Genomic DNA, 20,365 nt, shown 5'->3' with positions numbered 1-20,365 from the left:
ACGAAGAAAAAATGCACATAATTAATTAAGTGATAGCATTTTGCACTAAATATTTTTTCAATGGATGCGTTTCTAATTCAATCTGCATAAATTTCTCTGATAATTTTTGCAAGTTTCTAAAAGTACGATTTAATAATCTTTAAAAATGTTAAAAGATATTTTTAATGGTGTCTGTAGAGAGTAGGTATGATATTTTTAATTTATAAATGTTAAACCATGATCGTATCTTCAAATTTCCCAAGTAATGGGTCGTTGAACTTAGAAACCTAAATTCTCTAAAATGTCTAAACTATATTCGGTAGTCACGGTCCGCGTCTTGAGCAAAGTTTGGTTTCACTAGACTTATAACATTTTTTATTTTATACACGAATGTTATTTACATAGAAGAAAGTGAAGTCCCGTGTCTCCTAGTGGGGTAAGGGGCAGATGCATTATACATCTGTTTCACTGATTGATTTTCCTTATGGATAAGTAGGTGATCAGCCATCTGTGTCCTACCAGACCGAAATAGGTAGATTTTCATTAAAAACGGAATTAATCAATAGAACAGGAATGATTATTCCTATAGTCAATATTCAGAAATCTAATATATAAAAATCAATGCCACTTTTCGTTGTAATTCCATAACTCGAGAACGGCTGAACCGATTTCGATAATTCTTTTTTTATTATATTCCTTGAAGTACGAGGATGGTTCTTATGTAGAGAAAACGTTAATATGTACCACGGGCGAAGCCGGGGCGGACCGCTAGTTTAATATAGTTTCTACGCTACATAAACATGTTTTACTCGTCATACATCTCAATTATAGTTCATACGTTTATTAAAATGGTTCTGCAAGTTATTAAAACGTCCATACTTGACTTGCCATTAATTTATTCAATAAGTCATCTGTTTCAAATTCGTCACGCGTTTTGATCAACCTGACCAGGTTAAAGTAAACCTAACTGTTCAGTAAATATCTTCTTTGTTCGTGCTTACATTCCTCGCTTGGTAGCCTTAATGTTCGTGCTAACACACATTTTTAGTTGACAATTTTACACGAGCTCCTTCAAGATGTAACTCGGTTGTAACTCGAAATAAAAGGCGGTCGTACTCTAGAAAAAATAGGAAAAATATGACCTGTAGATAAGTGATAAGAAATTAAATAAAACAACATTATTTTGCATCTAAAACTTGACTGCTTTATAGCATTTTCGGGGAACAAAAAACCTTCAGAATTCCACCTGCAACCAATGTGATATTATGTCGTAAAATAAAAGACGCGCAACTTAACATTTAATTTGTATCTCTGGTACTTGGCACCGAATTATACTTCTTTTCGGGTCACTACGTAACACCTTTCAAAAGCAATAACCGGTCATTTGATAATGTTCCGGTTGTAGATGTAAGAGTACTTGTATTCACCAGTAATGTTTCCTATCATTTAGATCGCTCTTGTTAATATAACGAGTTGATCGTTTCTCAATTAGGACTTGTGTCCGGTTTATAATTGCGTTGGTTGTACCTTTTTATTCGGATACTCTGTGCTATATTGACAGCCTTGTTTTTGTTACACCTTAATTGTTTGTCGTTTATATTACCTATGCAGTTTTTTTTAACATACATTTAAGCGTACAAATTTAATTATAGAAGCTGACATGATTATAACTTGCTTGTATTTTAATTCAATATTTGACAACAAAAACTTAGATAGGTAGATAACAAATGTTCTTTCTTAATTATAAGTTAAGAATTTATTTGATAAATATAAATATGAATATAGACTTTGTCCATAAGTAATGTACGAAACAAGAAAATTTCTTCTTTCTTAATTAAATAATTGTGTATAAACTACGAAAATAAATAGGCCTAGGTATAATAAACACGTGAATGTGTTATCAACCAAATAACCCATTAATCACTTCTCATCTGATAAATAGATATCTAATATATTTAGATTCTTATACATATGATAGTGGTATTAAAAATAGTTCGCGTGTCGATATCAAAACATTTCTGTGGCTTCAAGTCGGATAATAGGATTACGTGTCAATTCAAACACCAGAAATGATTTCTGGTACATAAATTTATATAATATGTAAATGTATATAACTCATAATCAGAACAAGTGTGTTATGCAAAGAAGTTGTATATTTTACATTCATTAAGATTAAATGTATATGAATACAATTCATCGTTGTCCTATAGAATGATTTATAGCCACTATTGTTACTTCAAACTAATACTTGATATAGTACGTACTACGTAGGTATTTGCACAACATTAATTTAAACATGTATTGAATAATTAAATATGAAGTAATAAAAATATTTACATGCACGCTCGTGAAGCGTGACTTATTTGGAGTTTAGAAAACTGATACAGTGACAAAATTTGATATTCAACTGTATTTTATTGAACTCTCTACTGAAGTACAGTTTTATCGCTATTTATAAAGTATTGGCAACATCGTGTTTAAATTTAAATGCATAATTCAACTTTTCTTGCTCAACTTTACGCTTACTCGGTTTCATAAAGCGTTACTTCCTCCAATGGTGTTTAATTTAGCCTTACAAAACTATCTGCCAGTTCTTCTACCGCTAAACAACGAATTTTCAAACAATGAATAGCGGTCACGGATTTATATTTTATACCGATGTGTAAAAGGAAGCAAATAAATTAACAAAATGTAATACAAAACTAATGTAAAATACTACTCTTCAAAATAGCAACACAACACTAATGTAAATTACTACTCTAGATACAAAATATCATACTTAGATCGTTAGAAGAAAAAGTATCACCAAAGAAAATAATTTATAAAAAATTACGAAAGCTAATAATCGATTAGACACAAAAGATTTTGCATGCAAAACTACGGCGTACTAAATTATATATGCAAGATATTAAAATTGAATTATTGTCGCATACTTGACATTACAACCGATGAATGAGTCCGCCTTTGTTCGTGCAACATTTTCTATTCGTAACACAATCAATTGTTTTATCGTGATGTCTTTATACATGTGTTATTAAGTGCTTTCACTCAATTTCTTCATTTTTCATTATGAGAACCGATCGAGCGGTGCTAATCTTAACGCCTTAATAAATGCTTGCGTAACTGTGAGAAACTGTGGCTGGTAACACTTGATATCTGGGCACGGAATCAGGGTAAATAGAGCTTAGACCGAATATTAGCAACATTCGATCGAACCACTGGGCACTGGCATGTCACGCGGCTTGCAAAATTGTTGAAATGTCACAGAACGCGTAACCAACGAAGCGTAGAAAGGTCGACTGAATAATGTATTCGCTATTGGGCTGTTATTATACTCCCTATGTGTTTTAAAGAGAACTGACGAAACTTACAATTACATCTTTATACGTGTTGTACATAAAGCTATTAGCTTGATGGTAGCTATCCTTTGTTCAATGAATTCAACCTACAAATACAAATATTCAACCATATAATTTTGTTCTTCATAACACTTGTGGCAACATTGTTCATTTTCAATACCTACAATTCATCACAGTTCACCAAAATGTATTAAAACTTATAACCAAAATATTTGAATACCTATAACCGGATCCATTATGTTCTATTTTATAACCTAATAACCTTTAAAATCGACTTCAGTCCTTACCAAATTGCTCCACATGGTCGTAAAACCGTCGTGACCACTCGAATCGCAATATGAAGTAACCGTGTACGATTGTATTGTACCGTGATTGTACCTATATTTTACTCAGAGATTCGTAAATTGATAGGTACACATAATTACAGTAGTGTCTGCTGTGAGAATGCATTGTTCTACGTGAATATGATTACAAAACATCAACTACTTGCTTTACTTTAAGGTTCGTTTCCTCAGAATAAAATAATGCTACTTGTGATTTCTGTGAATATTTTTGTACATTTACCAATCGACAGATTTAGCCATTTTGTTTTGGGGATTGTTTGAGGTTAGACAATACAAATCGGACTGTACTTATTGCAGATCTAGTCGAGGTCAACCGGTAGAGCCTGTTTCTGCCTAAATGACGTAACAGTACGGATGAGTTCATACTAGAGTTCCAACGTGTCGTATGATCCTTTGTGCAGTATGATTCTGGTTCTATTTACCTTGTTGAACAAATTAGTATATAAAATTATAAATAAATGACTCAGTATTTTCCACTTATTTAAAATTTCTTTAAATTCACCCCTTTAATGATAATCGATTCAATAGATCTGCATGCACCTGGAAATAAAATAACAAAAGGATGCGAACTTACAAATAAAAATAAAGCAGAAATTGGTATAAAATGTCTTGTAAATTATTTATAATTCATCACCATTATTCTTTTCACAACGATAGTTCACTCGTGGGAAAATACACCGACAATTATCGCCATCCACAGCATGAAACCTCAATGTTTAGAAGCTTTTCTCAATGCTAGTTGTAGTACTTTTTGGTTGTTGGTTGTACGCAATCCGGTAAGAATGTAAATATTTTCCATGCAACACGCTTGCTTTGGCAAGTCGTTCACCTTATCTTGTAGTAAATTGTCCAGATAAAGGAGCTTACTTGTGCAACTGTGTTATTTTACCGTTAGTGTAGGTACCATACACACTTCTGTATTACTTAATATATGGGGTAACATTATATAGAACATACAGGTACTAATTATATTAGGTGATTCTAATCCACTACGTTTATAGATGGCCTCAAATAGCCGAGAAGATTAGGTCAGGATGTCCTTAGCGTTTAAGCCAGATAATAATCTATTAAGCGTATTAATATGTTGGATTATCCTAGATTTGAATAACCTTATTCATTACTAACAACGTTTCATTATCTATCTATAATATTTATTTCATTATATTTATATTAAAGCGGCACGCACCGTACTTGTCCCGTCCGATTAGGGCCCTTCTGGCCTCCTCCACTCAAGCGACAGCTCAAGCCGAGGTTCGTGGTCCCCGTCAAGGGGGGACGCCCTTGTGCATGTCGCTACCAGGGTGAACCTTCAGTTCACCCCCGCGTCCGCGTTAAAATGTAGTAGCCCTTCTGGCTAACATTGAGAAACACCATAAAAAATAAAAAAAAAAACCGTACTTGTTAAGAAACAGATTGTACAACATTGTTGCATTACGTAAATTACAGCAATTAAAAACGACCGATGCTGTTCAACTTTCTATCGTCATCATGGGAAACAGTGGCGCAGACGCAAACACGTCTAGGTGACTTTCTCGCGTCACATCCAGTGCTAACGTACTTGTTGCCATTAACCTCCTGGGGCCTGCGGTCATATATATATTACATAAACAATAAAAAAATATTTCAACGCCATCTTTTGCGTATATGCGCGAATAATACCTCAAATCGATGTAGTGGTATGTCATCCACTATACTAAACGGTTTTTGGTTTTATAAGTGACAGTGATTTGAAGTATTCTCATTTCGAAGTTGACGGTGGCTGTGCGACGGCAAACACGTGGTCAGTAATCTTATATTTCTAGTGGAACCATTCGTATATTGCAGTATATCTTTGTATATCTAATGATAATAGATATTATTTCTGCAACTGCAATAGTTATTTTGTAAGATAAATCTAAAACTTGTGAAAAATATTAATGTTTTCTTTTATGTCATACTGGTAAGACATTTGGTCTCAATTCTTGCCAAATTGGTATTGGTTACTAGAGCCCCATGTATTACCTACATGACATTCTTTAGTTTATGTTACAGATTTTATTATAATTTCCAAGGATTATAAGATACTGAGATCTACCAACACCTGGATGAGTCAAATATTGACCTATATGATGGACCTATGGAGTTTCTTGCCGGTTCTTCTCCATAGATACTGCTTTCCGAATCGGTGGTAAATGTTAATACTGTTGTGACGATTCAAAATTGCTTTTAGAAGAAGTCTAATTGAATAAATAAATGTTTGAGATGAAGGTAATACCCCAAATGATACCGATGAAGCCGCCCAAATACCAGAACATGATTCTTCTTCCATTCGTCCAATGAGTATGAGTCATTTCAGAACAGAATCGTCACTATGTATGTCATCTTCAGTTGTTGGCAGACCATCTCGGGGACGCACATGACGTGGACCAAGCTTATGGGGAGGCTGACCGAGAGGATGGATTAGAAATAAGACCTAGGGGTGGACGTGACAATATAAATACACCACCACGCCGGTGCAAAATACATGAACTGGTCGTTTCTCACCCTTAAAAATACCTATCTATGAACCAAGGTACAAAAAATAGACACAGAACAATGGATAGAATAATAACTATTTAGATTCAAGTTTAAAAATATATAATAACTAAAAAAACATGTAGTTTTTCTTCATTTTCATAAACTTATTACACTTGGAACTGGGACCCCCTGTAATATATACATGACATAAAGAAAATCCAAGTTTTCCACGAAAGATTTTTTTTACCATTTTTTTGAATATCTATAATTGCATTAGAACAGATACAGCTAATTTTTATTACAAAAGAAAGAGAAAAAAATCCTGGGTCTCAGGAGGTTAAACGTAATATTTCATTGTTTATGCACATACCTGTTGCATGACTTTCTAAATGTCGTACTACATGGTCCCTTTGAATCGTGTCATATGTTGTACAGTTACTCATTCATGTTATATTGATAAAGTATCCAATCGGATAAAGATATTCGAATCGTTTATTCGTTACCGTTTTGGCTACTGTTTAGAATTAATAAAAAGTAAAGTCCGAAGTCCTTTTGTCGGGTAGGTAGGATTTCATTGATCAATTTTGACGGTCTAGTTGATAGATAACCTGCGGTCCACCGATAGATCAAAAAAAAATGTGTACTGTTTCCTCCGAAACTGGAAACCCCCTCCGTCATACTTAATCAAGTTAACCACTATGCCGAGGAGTGGTGAGTTAGATTAATAAAAATTATAAAGACAATGTCGGGCAGTTGCTCTAGAATCATGGAAAACTTAATGTGCAAGAATAATAATTATAATGAATCAGCTTTTCAATAGATGTAAAATTAAGTTAATATGGATTCTAAAACAAAATGAAATAGCTAGCTTTAACATTAGATATTTAAACAAATTAATACCAGCTTAATATTAAGCCAATAGAAAGGAGTGCCTGCTCTAAGCAACCAGTGACTATTTTTTTTTAGATTCGAACAGGATTTGACCAAAAATCCTAACCTTGTCCGAAATGTATGTTGTTTATGGAACTGGTTTCTTCTGAACCTCTAAATCTCACGCGAAAAATAACTCGTTATGCCGTCAAATAACAGACATAAATATAAATGTGTCTTTTTATTTTATGTTCCTGTAAATTAAATTTTATATCACATACAAGTTTCTACAAAAACACGAATTTAACTAACTTTTTATGGTATTTGACACTTACTTTTTCTGCCACCGCGACCGTGACTAGAGGCAGGTACCTAATATTCATATAAAGTTATCTTCTAGGTTTTTAATAGTAAAAAATACTATATTTGTAAATTGTAGCTAATCTTAGCTGCGCTTAGGTAATAAGCCAATATTACCTGCCTGTACTACATATTACCTAATTAGCAATTAGCATTTATACATTTCTATATCGGATTTACACTCCATATCCTTATTACGTGATAATAACTGATCTCAGTGAACTAAAGAAAATTGCTATCATTAATAGGAATTGCACAAATAAATAAGACCACAATTTTATTGTTATTGTTAAAGATAAATTGTATGAAAGATCGTTAAAGCTATTACTTCCAGATTAGAGGAAAGATTTCTTGTTGCTTCATAGACTTATGAAGCCCGCGTGGAGCGTTCATTAGCCTTGCGATTACCGTGCGTTGACTTGACATCGGACATTGAGTTGCTCTTAATTATAACTTCCTATAAATGCGGTTTTTTAACATCTCGAGTTGGTACTTAATAATTCCGGGTACGGTCTATAGATAGCTGATAAGAATAGGCGATCAACGATGCCTTGCGATTACCGTGCGTTGACTTGACATCAGACATTGTGTTGTTCTTAATTATTACTTCCTTCTTCATATGAATGCGGTTTTTTATCATCTCGAGTTGGTACTTAATAATTCCGGGTACGGTCTATAGATAGCTGATAATGGGCGATCAACGATGCTAAACTTTCAAGTAAAATTTGAAGAGTATTTCTAAGGGCTTCTGATTTATATATTATGCTTTACAATTTACATCTTCGAGGTTTAAATCAACTTTGTTTTTTTTTTTATATTTTATTTAAATTCAAAGGGAGATGAATGATGATGCTCAAGTATTTCTTCTTGTCTGGATCATCACAAAATTATTAAGTAACAATATCATCATTACTATTCCGCTTTTAGAAAAGTGGAAAAACCAATCGATGATATTGTTATTTTGTATTTTAATGAACATTGCCCACGTGAAGTAAAAATTTAAATATTGTGATTCCTACAACTATTTATTAGCATTTTCATCATTCATGCGTTGTTGCTTGTGAATAAACATGCACTAGTTATCATTGAAGCTGATTTAATTACAGAAACCGTGTTTATTTTACTCTAGTTTGTTCGGAAGGATATAGTTATTACTTTAGCTCGTATTTATATGAGATAACAACTATTGTTCAGAGTCACGAACACGTACAAATTTGGTTTAAAAGACCTTGTTAGTATTCTAATAGTATTACAAAATTTGTCAGCTATTAATTTATCAATCATATATGTATAATAATTGTTCAGAATACGTATTTTTTATAAAGTGCGAAAACAGGCATTTAAATTACAAATAAAATGTAAACACACCTATGTTAAAGACAGGTTTCTTGATTAAAAATACCTATCTAAAAAAACATATAGATTCTCGGCTAACTACATATATGTCGTATTAAATATATATTATATTATTATAATATAATATAAATACTAAAATAAGCAATTTCCTTTTTGTGCTTTTAAGGTCATCACTAAACAATTAACATAGACTTTAACTAATTATTCCACGTCCAATTTTCAGCTATTTAATGTAAGTAAAATGTGCAGAACTTTCTCCTACAGAAAATAAAAAATAGATGTAAGATTCACAGACACAAAAGATTTCGTAATACGCTTGAAATATCGTAAAGAAAACGATTAAAATGCCATTATGTTGACAAGAGGCGTTGGAACATTTAATAACTGCATATACATATAAACAGATAAATAATTTATATTACCTATAGCAAGTAAAGACATTCGAGTAAAGAATGATATAAAATACACTAAAGTGTGTGTATTGCAATTTCTGGGCCATGGCCTCAACGATTGATTGAATATCACATTAGCGATAGTTGAAACTGTGAGACTTGCAAAACAATGACTCGTTAGTTAAAACGTAATCTGTTGATAAACAATGATCTGCTGTTGAAGTCCCAGTATATGAATAAGGAGTGGTAATGTACTGAACTAAATGTAACAATAGTGCATTACCGTAGGTAACTACCGCAGTACTTCAAATAAGTAAAGCTTCAAATGTTTAGCGTATAAACTATCAAAATGTAATACATATAACTATCAAGATAACACTTAATGGTATGTTATTATCATCATAATAAACGAATAACAAAAGCTATTAAAAGCGCAGCTATCTTGAAGAAAGATTAATTTGTAGAATGAAAATGATTTTGAACCAATTAATAAAACAAACAAGGAATCTCATGAATGCGGTTAAGTAAATGACCTTACTCATTGATACACGTAATGATTGCGTGTAATAAAAATAGTTCAGTATTGAAATATTTGTATTCTTTATTCGATTTTGATTAAGGAAGACTTAAGTATGCATTTATTTTTTTCTTTGTTTTTCAATCAATGAAACGAGTTAGCAAAAATGTGGTCCGTTTCTGAGTTACAAATAAATAGATAATTTAAAAATAGCTTGTTTGATAAATGTCAAACTGAAATATTTGCACTCTCAACTTCTCAAGTTTAGCTAAAATAAATATTTGCATAATTATGCTAAACAGCGTTTCATGACGATGTATTTCATGTTGCAAGCTCATTCTTACAAAAGTATCGAGTAGTATAAAAAAAATCGATAAACTTTGTTGCAATCGAAGAGATATTTCACGGAGTTTTAAATATAATTATAACTATTCCTAAATAAAATATTTAAAAATGATATCTATAAAAAACCTATTATTTTTATTATATTTTTCGTATTTCTATTTTACGAACAATTTATAGAAAAGAAACGTGTTAAAGTTAAAAATATAATTTCTTACTTTTTATTATTTTTAAAAACTTCATTACTTACTTTCACGTTTTCATTCGTATTTTCACAATTTTAGCGTCTCTTGAAATATTCTCCTATTTATAAGGTTGATTTTGTATAAACTTACTCTTAAAGCACATTACATAACTTTATGAAATATGGCGACATAATGTTAATTGGAGAACAGGTTAAAACTTTTAACTGTGTTACACATGTGGGTATCAAGGTCGAGGTTTCTGTGCCGTTATATATTTACCTATTACACTAAAATACTAACTCCTATGGCGCTGAAACCCCGAAGTGGGTCTTGGCCTCTGAAACGAGAACTCTTACACCTTCCCCTGTCCTGAGCGGTCTCTTGCCAATTATTATTGCACGCGCAATATATAAAAGAGTACAGGTAGTAATTGAAACTATTTCTTCTAAAGTATCTACATTCTATACAAATTTCACAATCGTGTGGGATTCGTGAGGTAATTTGACCGTGGCATAGATAGATTTAAAGTCATAAGACCCCCAATGGTCACTACCTGTTTTTGGGAGTAGAAGTGAATAACGAAATAAGGCAATGTGGCCTACTTAAAACAATAGCATGCAAATCAGTACGGTACAGCCTAAGAGTTGTTTCCAAAAGGCTGAGACGTTATTATCTTTTCTCCGATTTTGTTCAATGTGAATAAGTTGTATTAACATTTTATATTATCCTGCCTAATACATAAACTTAATTATTGTAGCTATTTTAACCTGAAAATTATGAAAATTTGAATGAAGATACCTACCTACTACATACTTCCAATTAAAAGAGGTGCTTTTTGCATTTAAATTAACTTTATAATAATATCATTATAAACTCCGGTAATTGTTTTTTTATACATGAACACGCAATCATATTTTATTATGATTAAATTGCAATACATATATATAAAACGAGATGTGTTTTCATAACCCTCTGTTTTTTTTATTTATTCTACTAATGTACAGTATTAGTATCTCTATCAAAAAAGTAATAAATAATTAAATATCTATTTATTCAATAAAAGTCTTATTTAAAAATGAATATCAATTCTTATGCAGTTTATTTATTTTATATTTATCAAACAAAAGTTTGATAAATTATATAATATAAATTGTTTTTTTCACGGTTCCTGGTGAAATGAAGCTAACTTCACATTTAGATTTTTACTCAGGTTTCTAATGCACAAAGTAATTTAACATGCGTGTTCTAAGTGGATTGATCCCATGACCCATTAAATTATACTTACATCATTTTTAACTACGGTGTACGTTTTGGTAGCGAGACCAATTAGCTAAAGAAATATTTAATATCTATTCTTTGGCATAATTTGTAAATATGAAGATATAATGATTTAATTATTTGCAATAAATAAAATCCAGATAGTAATTATAGTTTTGATTGACTACCATTGTCTATGTAAATAATCGTAATTTAATTACAACTCATTAGTTGTACGCTCGATCGTGTTATAATGGTAGGGATTAATAAGAACTGGTTTTGACTTTTGATCATTATAGATTACAACGTATAATATTCTTAAGGACGTTCAAATCGTATTAACATAATGTTCTAGACGGTCGTTCTTTTAGATTGCGTAACTTTTATATCTAGAACATTTAATCGTCAATATATGTCGTTTAAAATTCATTATTATACCTGCCCGAAGCCTTCATTATTTAATGTATAAACTGGTTGAAAATTCTTTAGTCCGATACCAGCCATCGAGGCTGTTGTAAGATAAATTTGTTTGTTTTTAGTTTATCGTGAAACTTTATTTATTCGTGATGGGTGGTAGACGTGAACATGAAAGTGATCGTGATAATAGTGTTAAAAACAATAAAAATGACGCGGATGTGAGCTGTTGGAATTGTTTTAGCTCTGAAGATTCGGACCGTGATATTCCCCAACCGGTCCCCTTGCCAAAAATAAGAGAAGAACAGAGGGAAAAATTAAAGCTTTATTCTTTCTTAGCCGCAGAAATTTCAAAACCAAAAGCGGTTTCTTTAAAACAGAAAATAAGTGAAACCTACGTGGTAAGTAAAAAAATTGATGAAAAAATTGGAAAGAAAACTGACCCTAAGAAATATAAACAAGAAGTTGAAAATAATTTTAGTAATAGCTCTACCAGTGAAACTTTTTCAAAGAATACATCGTTCACCGAACAAAAACCTAATGACAAGCCTGTAAGAAGAAAGATAAAGGCAATTTTGGATGATGAAATACCTCAAACATCTCTACAAAGCAAAGAAATATCTTATACAAAGCCGACCTTACAAAAACAATATGCTACTGAGGAGCAGTCGGCTGCAAATAAAGTAGGTGTTGCAATTGCGAAAAGTAAAATGAATCAATCTCGAATTGACAGACTATCACAAACACCTCCCGTTCGAAGAGCCAACGAAAAGTCCAATGTAAGAGAGGAAGTAACAAGAATTTCAAAACAATTGTCATTTAGCACTCCAAGAGCTCTGGCAGCTTCAACATCAAAGTCTATTGATAATATCAAAGCTATCAAGGAAGCACGTCATATGTCATTGGACGGAGATAATTTCATGAAGTCAAGATTATCTCTAAGAAAATTAAACAGAGATGATCCTAACACACCGGTTTCACTTAAACAAATACTTACTGCTGATGCAATTCAAAACGAAAACACCGCAATTACCACCCCGAATGACAATGAAGGTCTTTATAAATCTCAGATGGAGACGTCAACTCCTAAGGAAAGGAAATTATCTTTTTCTGTAGAACAAGATGTTGATATAAAGTTCGCAAAAAGTGACAATAATTCGAACGCTGATAACGAAGATTTAAAAGAAAAGGCGGATAACGTTAGTTCAAATGGATCAGAATCTGGATACGCAGGGTCTGTGGCTACTGTTCAAGATACAAATGAAAATGAGCTTTCTGAAAAAATTTCTTCGCTCACAGAAGAAATGAAAAAGTTGAGTGTCAGCGAGTCATTCAAGACATCCCTTCCAGCACTTAATAAAGTTGAAAAGAAAATTCTAAAAATGCCTTCTACTTCTCTGTCGTCAGATATGAATACTGCTCATAAAAAGTCTTCACCCAAGTCAATCACATGGAGCACTATGACTTTGCCAAATCGATCTTTCAGTGTAGAAGGTATGCTTTTCTATAACGTATTACCTATCTGTAAGTTAAAATCTATCCTTCTATAATAATATTATTATGTTGAAGTTTTTGTTGTTTTGTTTGCCTGAACGCGCTAATCTCAATGCAAACGCGCTAACCACGGGTTCGATTAGAAAAATGATGTTAGATAGTTATTTTTTTAGAAAGGATACATAATTATCATTACGCTAAGGCCAATAAGAGAGGAGCAATGCGGGTAAAACCGTGATACACAGCTAGTGATAAATAAAAAGAAAGAAAACATCGAATGTAAAAATGAAAAAGATTTATGATTATTGGTGGTTATGCCAATTTTACGCACTCTCACAATCGTGTTTAATTCTGCTATTATTTGTAGGTATACCATAATCACATTATGCTGGTCACTGAATGCTAAAACTGTACTCAGTACGTAACAGGAAACAATGGCGCAGGATGTGTGATAAATCGGGGATTTTAAACAATACAATAACAATCACTAGTTTATTTAAATCAGTTGCTAGTGTTTAAACGATGTCGCGTGTAACTTCGTCTCCAGAAACGCGCTATTTGTCTATACAAAACAATGCCTCGCCAGCTGTAAATGATTCTGTATCAACTTATTACGAGCCAGTGAATGTGTATAGAATAGACGCAAATGATTTAAGTGATAGTAATAAGAAATCATGCATACGTGAGTGCATCGAGTGTTGTTTTCCGTGTTGCAAATCATCTCCGAAAAAAGTCAATGATGCTCTCTTAGATAATCCTAACTCTTCCTTAGTGGGTCATGTTAAAAGAAGTTATTCTCTAAAAAAAGATTATAGCAAATTAGCCGGTAAGCCGGAACCCGAGCTAACGTATACTAGGAATGTTGACAGCGAATCTGTTTCTGTAAAATCTACAACTTTGCTGTTGCTGTCGTCTGAGCAACATGCAAGTGCACTGAGCTTGGAACCGTACAGTAAGAAAAAACCAAAACGACTCGATAATATATCTGAAAGCCGAGATGACAGTAGCAATTTTAGCAGGTGCAGCACTCTTAGAACCGGTGAGAAGTCATTCATTAGTGACATCCTGAACTGCCGAGATTCATTTTTAAAATCCCTTGAGTGGTGTGATAACTCTCTTACGAGACGTAAAAAGTGCCGCCGCGTAAAGCGCGATGAATGGCTTGAATTACAAAGCGATGGTACCAAGAAATCTGTTTTGATTTCACGGAGCACGCATGATTTGAGTGGATTGTATCTAAAATTATATCACATGTTTCTATAAACTTTAAAAAAACATTAATGTAATTAACTACCCTTGGTGCATAAATCTGCTGTTATTTTATCTTCTTAATCTTTTCTATGAATAAAATTGTGATAAATTAACTACATTATTATATTATTGTCACTATTTATGGTAAAATATGCACAATGCACACATATAAACATTTAGGTACAATGTTATATTTGAATATGCATGAAATTCTTTAATTTATTTACTCACATCAACTTATCAAATAACATGGAATTTTATAAATAAATTTTCATACATGTTTTGTCTGTTTGTTGTTAAATATATTTTTAACTGTTGTTTAAAATATGGGTATTATAATTGTTTCAGATGAAGTCTACATGTCTGAAACGCTGTCTCCGGGCCACGCCACCTTGCCCCGACGATCAAGTTCTCCTTTACCGCACGATGCAGACAGAGATAGGTTTTCTCTCAACAGAAGTGGCCTGCAGGTACTGTATTTAATTGCAAACATGTATTTAACACACGTCCTTTGTATGAAGTAGGCTTGTGCGCACAAAAAATGAGTTTTGTGGAACACAGCACTGTATGTATAACTGTATGCGCTATTCGGTATTGTTTTAGAGGCCTCGCGTGGGCTATTGTAAGAAATTAGGGGCAATGTCTTGTTACGACATGGCCTGCGAATAACTGGGTTTGCAAAACATATTCTTAATGTAGATGCGAACGCGTTATGGCGATTTCAAAGGAACAAGTATAGGTGTATTGCAAAATTTCACAGTTCTAATCTACACCAATATTATAAAGAAGAATGATGAAGAGAAATTCGAATTCTAATACCATTCGAATCCTACATTATCCCTGATGTTCATAGGCTTTATTTAATACGAAAAAAATAGGGATCCGCGTGAAAATTTTGACAATGTAACGGGTTCGTCCACGGGTGAAACCGCGTGGCATAGCTAGCGAATTCTATGTACCAATATACTGCTTTATTATTGTGTATGTACTTTGTTTTATCGTTAATTGCAGTTCCATGTTTATCGTACTCTGATTAAAGTATCAAATTCAATTAACTGCTTTTAACTAGATTTTAACGTATTTTTAAATATAACAATAGATTTATTTATAACGTATATTTAATACAACAATAGATTAATTAAGTTAAAATGAGAATACTGTTAATAATTAATCGTTGAACGGATTTAAAATTTAAGTAACAATTCGGTTTAATAAATTACTTTCAACTTCGATCTTTAGATATATGCATATTTCTTCAAGGTCTATATATTTATTAAAACCGGATTTTATATAATGTTGTTTATGTACATGATTGAAATATTACACCCACATTACATAAAGACTAAACTTAAAGTAATCTGCGGCGCAGATCTTATAGATAAGCTTTAAGAAATCTGTTTTAAAACGTGTTTAAAATTAAAAAAAAAAAAAAACACTTTTTAAAATCTTAAAATTATCTTTCTTATCGATCGTTTGCATATATTTGTGATCCCGATGACTTTTGCAAGCAATAATTTAAACTTCTTAATAGGCACCTTTAAAATATGTTTCCAATGTCCATCTACAAAAATACATAGGTCTTATCTCTTAAATCAATGAATCTTTATGTGAACTCAAAGTTTATTCATTAAAATATCATCATGTTATTTACAAAGTTTGTTGTTCTTTTCTGAGTCGCTTTAATCTAAGTACAATCTAAGTACTTTAAAATATGTATTATAATTTATAAGGGTACATTACATACTATTTATATTTTTTAAAATATTTGAATATCGTGGGTGCGTAGAATGTGGTACCTATTTAGATAAAATTGATTGTGTATAATCATATTATGTTAATTTGCCACAAATACAAAGTTTATACATTTGTTTCCGCCTTCACAAAATAACACCTTCTTTAGATTGCTTAAAATAGATTATTTTATAATATTTTTTATATATTCTTCACACGGCTATAAAATAGACCTTTAATCAGTCTCTAATCCAATAATTTACATTCAATCTGACTATAATGACTTGATACCGTCGTTTTTTTCTCAAAAAACATTTATAAATTGATACATTAGAATTTAAGGTACCATGCTAAAGCGGTCCAATCACCGAAAATACACGAAAATATTAAGAAAAAAGAACCATAATTTTAACACGCACAATCCAACAGTATATAAATGTATTGATATATATTTAATAGATATATACCTACACACGTTCTCTGATATATGTCTATGTGATGATTTAAAATAATCAATTTTCCCTATATAATATGTTTCCATTCCATTTCGATTGCAAGTCAAATGGGCGTATATTACGTTGACAAACAAAAAGTGAATGCGGTTTCATGAACTCGACACAATAACACAGATGCGGGTAAGGTGTCGGATTAAATATCGTGTTTACCGCAAATGATATTTTTATTGAACATTTGTTTACATTACGAGCTGTGTGCGCTTGCGTTCTATTCATCGGAGCTAGAATACAAGTTTATCGGTACGAAATGTTGTTGAACTTTAAGTTATTAAGTGTACGTATGGTGTGGTCAAAAATCATTACGATTTAATTTTGGGTGTATAAACATACTATTGCAAAACAAAATATAAGAACTTCTATGTCAAATGTTCAAACAGTTATGACGATTCAAAAGTGCTTCAAAAGTGCTAAGAAGTCTAATTGAATAAATAAATGTTTGAGTTTGAGAAAAATAGCATCCCGCCTCACGATATTTTTTTGTTATTTTTCAATGCCTTTTGCAGGCGCGTTCCGAGTCCATGGCCTCCGTATACAGTGGAGCCGGGGAGGGAATGCGGGGTACTGTCACCGTAAGAGGAGAGGTTCAGTTCTCTCTCCTGTACAACTACAGGCTCGGAGCCCTGGAGGTCGGAGTGAAGCGCTGCAGAGACCTGGCCCCGGTCGACGTCAAGAGGAACCGGTCCGATCCTTATGTCAAGGTGTGTTTTTGTAATGTATTCTAAATTCTTTCTTCTGTAAACAAACTGGTTTTTTGGAATGTTATATACTTTTTGTTTTTGGTGTTGAGGTATTTTTAGTCTTGTAAATTAATTAATTTATATCCGTCCGCTCGTAAAAGGTAAAAATCGAATAATTTTATTTCTGTTAAAAGACATTTTCGTTCATCAGAAAGACCGAAAGAGGAACGGGTTTCTATACGTAAACTGCTTTCTGAACTGTCCTATTAAAATACATTTATACTAGTATTATCTATACTAATATTATAAAGACAAAGAGTGTTTGTATGTTTGAACGCGCTAATCTCAAGAACTACAGGTCCGATTTGAAAAATTATTTCGGTGTTGGATAGCCCATTTTATATATATCATCACGCTAAGACCAACAAGCGGAGCCACGTGGGTGAAACCGCGGAGCGCAGCTAGTATATTATTATTAGTCTAGTTCTAGTAGTATTTAAATATGAATTCATGCAAGATCACTATCTAATGCCAATATTCTGTCATCCAGGTGTACTTGTTGCCCGACAAGTCGAAAGCTGGCAAGAGGAAGACGAAGGTGAAGAAGAACACGCTGAACCCCGTGTTCGAGGAGACGCTGAGCTTCTCGCAGCCGCTGGCCACGCTGTCCGCGCGGACACTGTGGCTCAGCGTGTGGCACGCGGACATGTTCGGGCGGAACGACTTCCTGGGCGAGGTGGCGCTGCCGCTCGCCGACGTCGTGTTCGACGAGCCCGCGCCCAAGTGGTACAAGCTGCACGAGCGGGTCAGTCTAATGCACTCATTTGTACTCTAAGGTCCTTTCCCTAATTACTGCATCTTTTGACTTAGACATCAAATATTTCGTAATTTTCATTTTTTAAACCAAACTCGGGTAGGAGAACTTTTATTATTTTATCTGCTGGTCAGTTTAGAGATCTAAGTGAAGATCGGTTGGTAGACAACTTCGTTCCGAAGAACAAAAACTAAGAGTAATTCAAGGAGCAACTGATCAAAGCCACCTTTCAAGTAACAATTCTTCTCGTATCAAAAAATCTATTCCCAGACCATCAGTTCAACAAGCAACTAATAAAAGGCCGGCTCCTGTCAAATCCGTATCCCCTTTCAAAGACGTATTCCCTCGTACAAGCAAGTATATGGGCTATATATAACCCAGCTGCTCTTCCAGGCGGAGCAGTACAACAACAACCTTATAAAAGACTGGATCCTTTCAAATTATTTTCCCCTTTCACCTGGGATAGCAGTCCGTATATAACGCAACTACTCTTCCAGACGGAGCACTTAAACTAGCCACAAATAATAGACTGGCTATTATCAAATTATTCTGACCCTACTACAATTATAAAACGAATGCATTGGTGACCAGACGGAGCAGTTCGACGAGCAGCAAGGCACGCGCGGGGACCTGATCGTGGGGCTGAAGTTCGAGCCCGAGCCCGGCGCCGGCGCGCGGGGCAAGGGCACTCTGCACGTGCTCGTCAAGGAGGCCAAGAACCTCGTCGCCACTCGCCCTAGTGGACTCGCTGATGTCTTCTGCAAGAGGTAAAGCTTTAGGATTTCTTTACTACCGATTTATATTTTACACTAGATTTCCACCCGCGACTTCGCCCGCATAGTTCCCGTTCCCGTGGGATTTCCGGGATAAAAACTATCCTATGTGTTAATCCAAGTTACCCTCTATATGTGTGCTAAATTTCATTGTAATCGGTTGAGTAGTTTTTACGTGAAAGAGTAACAAACATCCATACATCCATACTTACAAACTTTCGCCTTTATAATATGTATAATGTATATACATATTAAGATTTCCCGGCTTCTTATAATATTGATAAATTGTAAGCGAATATGCACCTTTTTGGTAAATGCTCCAACTTAGGACGCGTTGTCACTTAAGATCAAGTGAAACAGCGGCCAAATTTTTACCTATGAATAAAAGAATCTAATAAGTCCCGCCGGGTTACCATGATGTTTTAAAGCAGTATTATTTTCTTTGTGGGAAAGTGATGGCGCTAGATAGATCTATAATTTTTCCACGTTGAACATAATACTGGTTTAAGCCACCGTAATAACCCGATCTCCATAAAACCAAATCTTTACTTTTTCTATCCCCGCAATCTTTGTCCAAACCGATCTATGTGTATTAACAGTAATTTATATAAAGTCTATGCTACTAATTGCACTAATTTTACTTTGCTTTGCTCTATGTAATAAAACAATAAAAATATTATTTTCGTTTAATAGAAAATGGCTATTGAACATTCTTAAGAATTCCAGTTAAATGACCATGAAATGAATACTAGGTTTATTTTCAAGAACAACAACCACATGTGCTCTAGATTTATTTTATTTTAGAAATATCTATCACGCTTCTTTTCTTTGCTTTCAGCCGCTTTAAAGACAGGATTATACAGTGCGTACAAAACAACTTGTAAGACAATGATATTATCATTTCTGTACATTCTACAATCATACTGCTAATAATGTTACTAAAGCATTCAGAATGGTGCGTAGTGACTAAGTACATACATATCAATGTAATTACACTTTGTTTGTATCATTTTGTATTCATGAGTTTTGTGTTAAATGTTATTGAAATAGTAAATAAAGAAAAAATGTGTAGTTACCCTTTCGACTCTTTCGACCCTTTTGACTTGACTTCAATCAAAACCATTTATTCAATATAATATAAACTAGTAATATCAGATAAAAAATGAATAAAAACAAAACGAACATTCATATAACCCTTTTCATTGTTAATATTGGTACATTGGTAGTTTTTTCATTAAT

The 20,365-nt window shown here is 33.2% G+C and overlaps 1 protein-coding gene across 3 annotated transcripts in view; it reads left to right on the top strand.

Annotated features, from left to right (window-relative positions):
• Window positions 1–20,365, top strand: part of LOC123693450 — a 58,968-nt gene that overhangs the window by 37,249 nt on the left and 1,354 nt on the right. For all 3 annotated transcript variants that reach the window (XM_045638554.1, XM_045638555.1, XM_045638556.1), the window contains 4 exons: window positions 14,965–15,086; window positions 17,366–17,560; window positions 18,090–18,344; window positions 18,945–19,120. In XM_045638554.1, coding sequence (XP_045494510.1) covers window positions 14,965–15,086; window positions 17,366–17,560; window positions 18,090–18,344; window positions 18,945–19,120 — 748 coding nt within the window. The remainder of the gene's footprint in view (window positions 1–14,964; window positions 15,087–17,365; window positions 17,561–18,089; window positions 18,345–18,944; window positions 19,121–20,365) is intronic.

Source organism: Colias croceus, chromosome 7 (genome assembly GCF_905220415.1).
Source record: "Colias croceus chromosome 7, ilColCroc2.1".
Lineage (NCBI taxonomy): Eukaryota > Metazoa > Arthropoda > Insecta > Lepidoptera > Pieridae > Colias > Colias croceus.
Note: the sequence above shows the minus strand (reverse complement) of the source record. Positions and strands in the feature narration are given on the sequence as shown.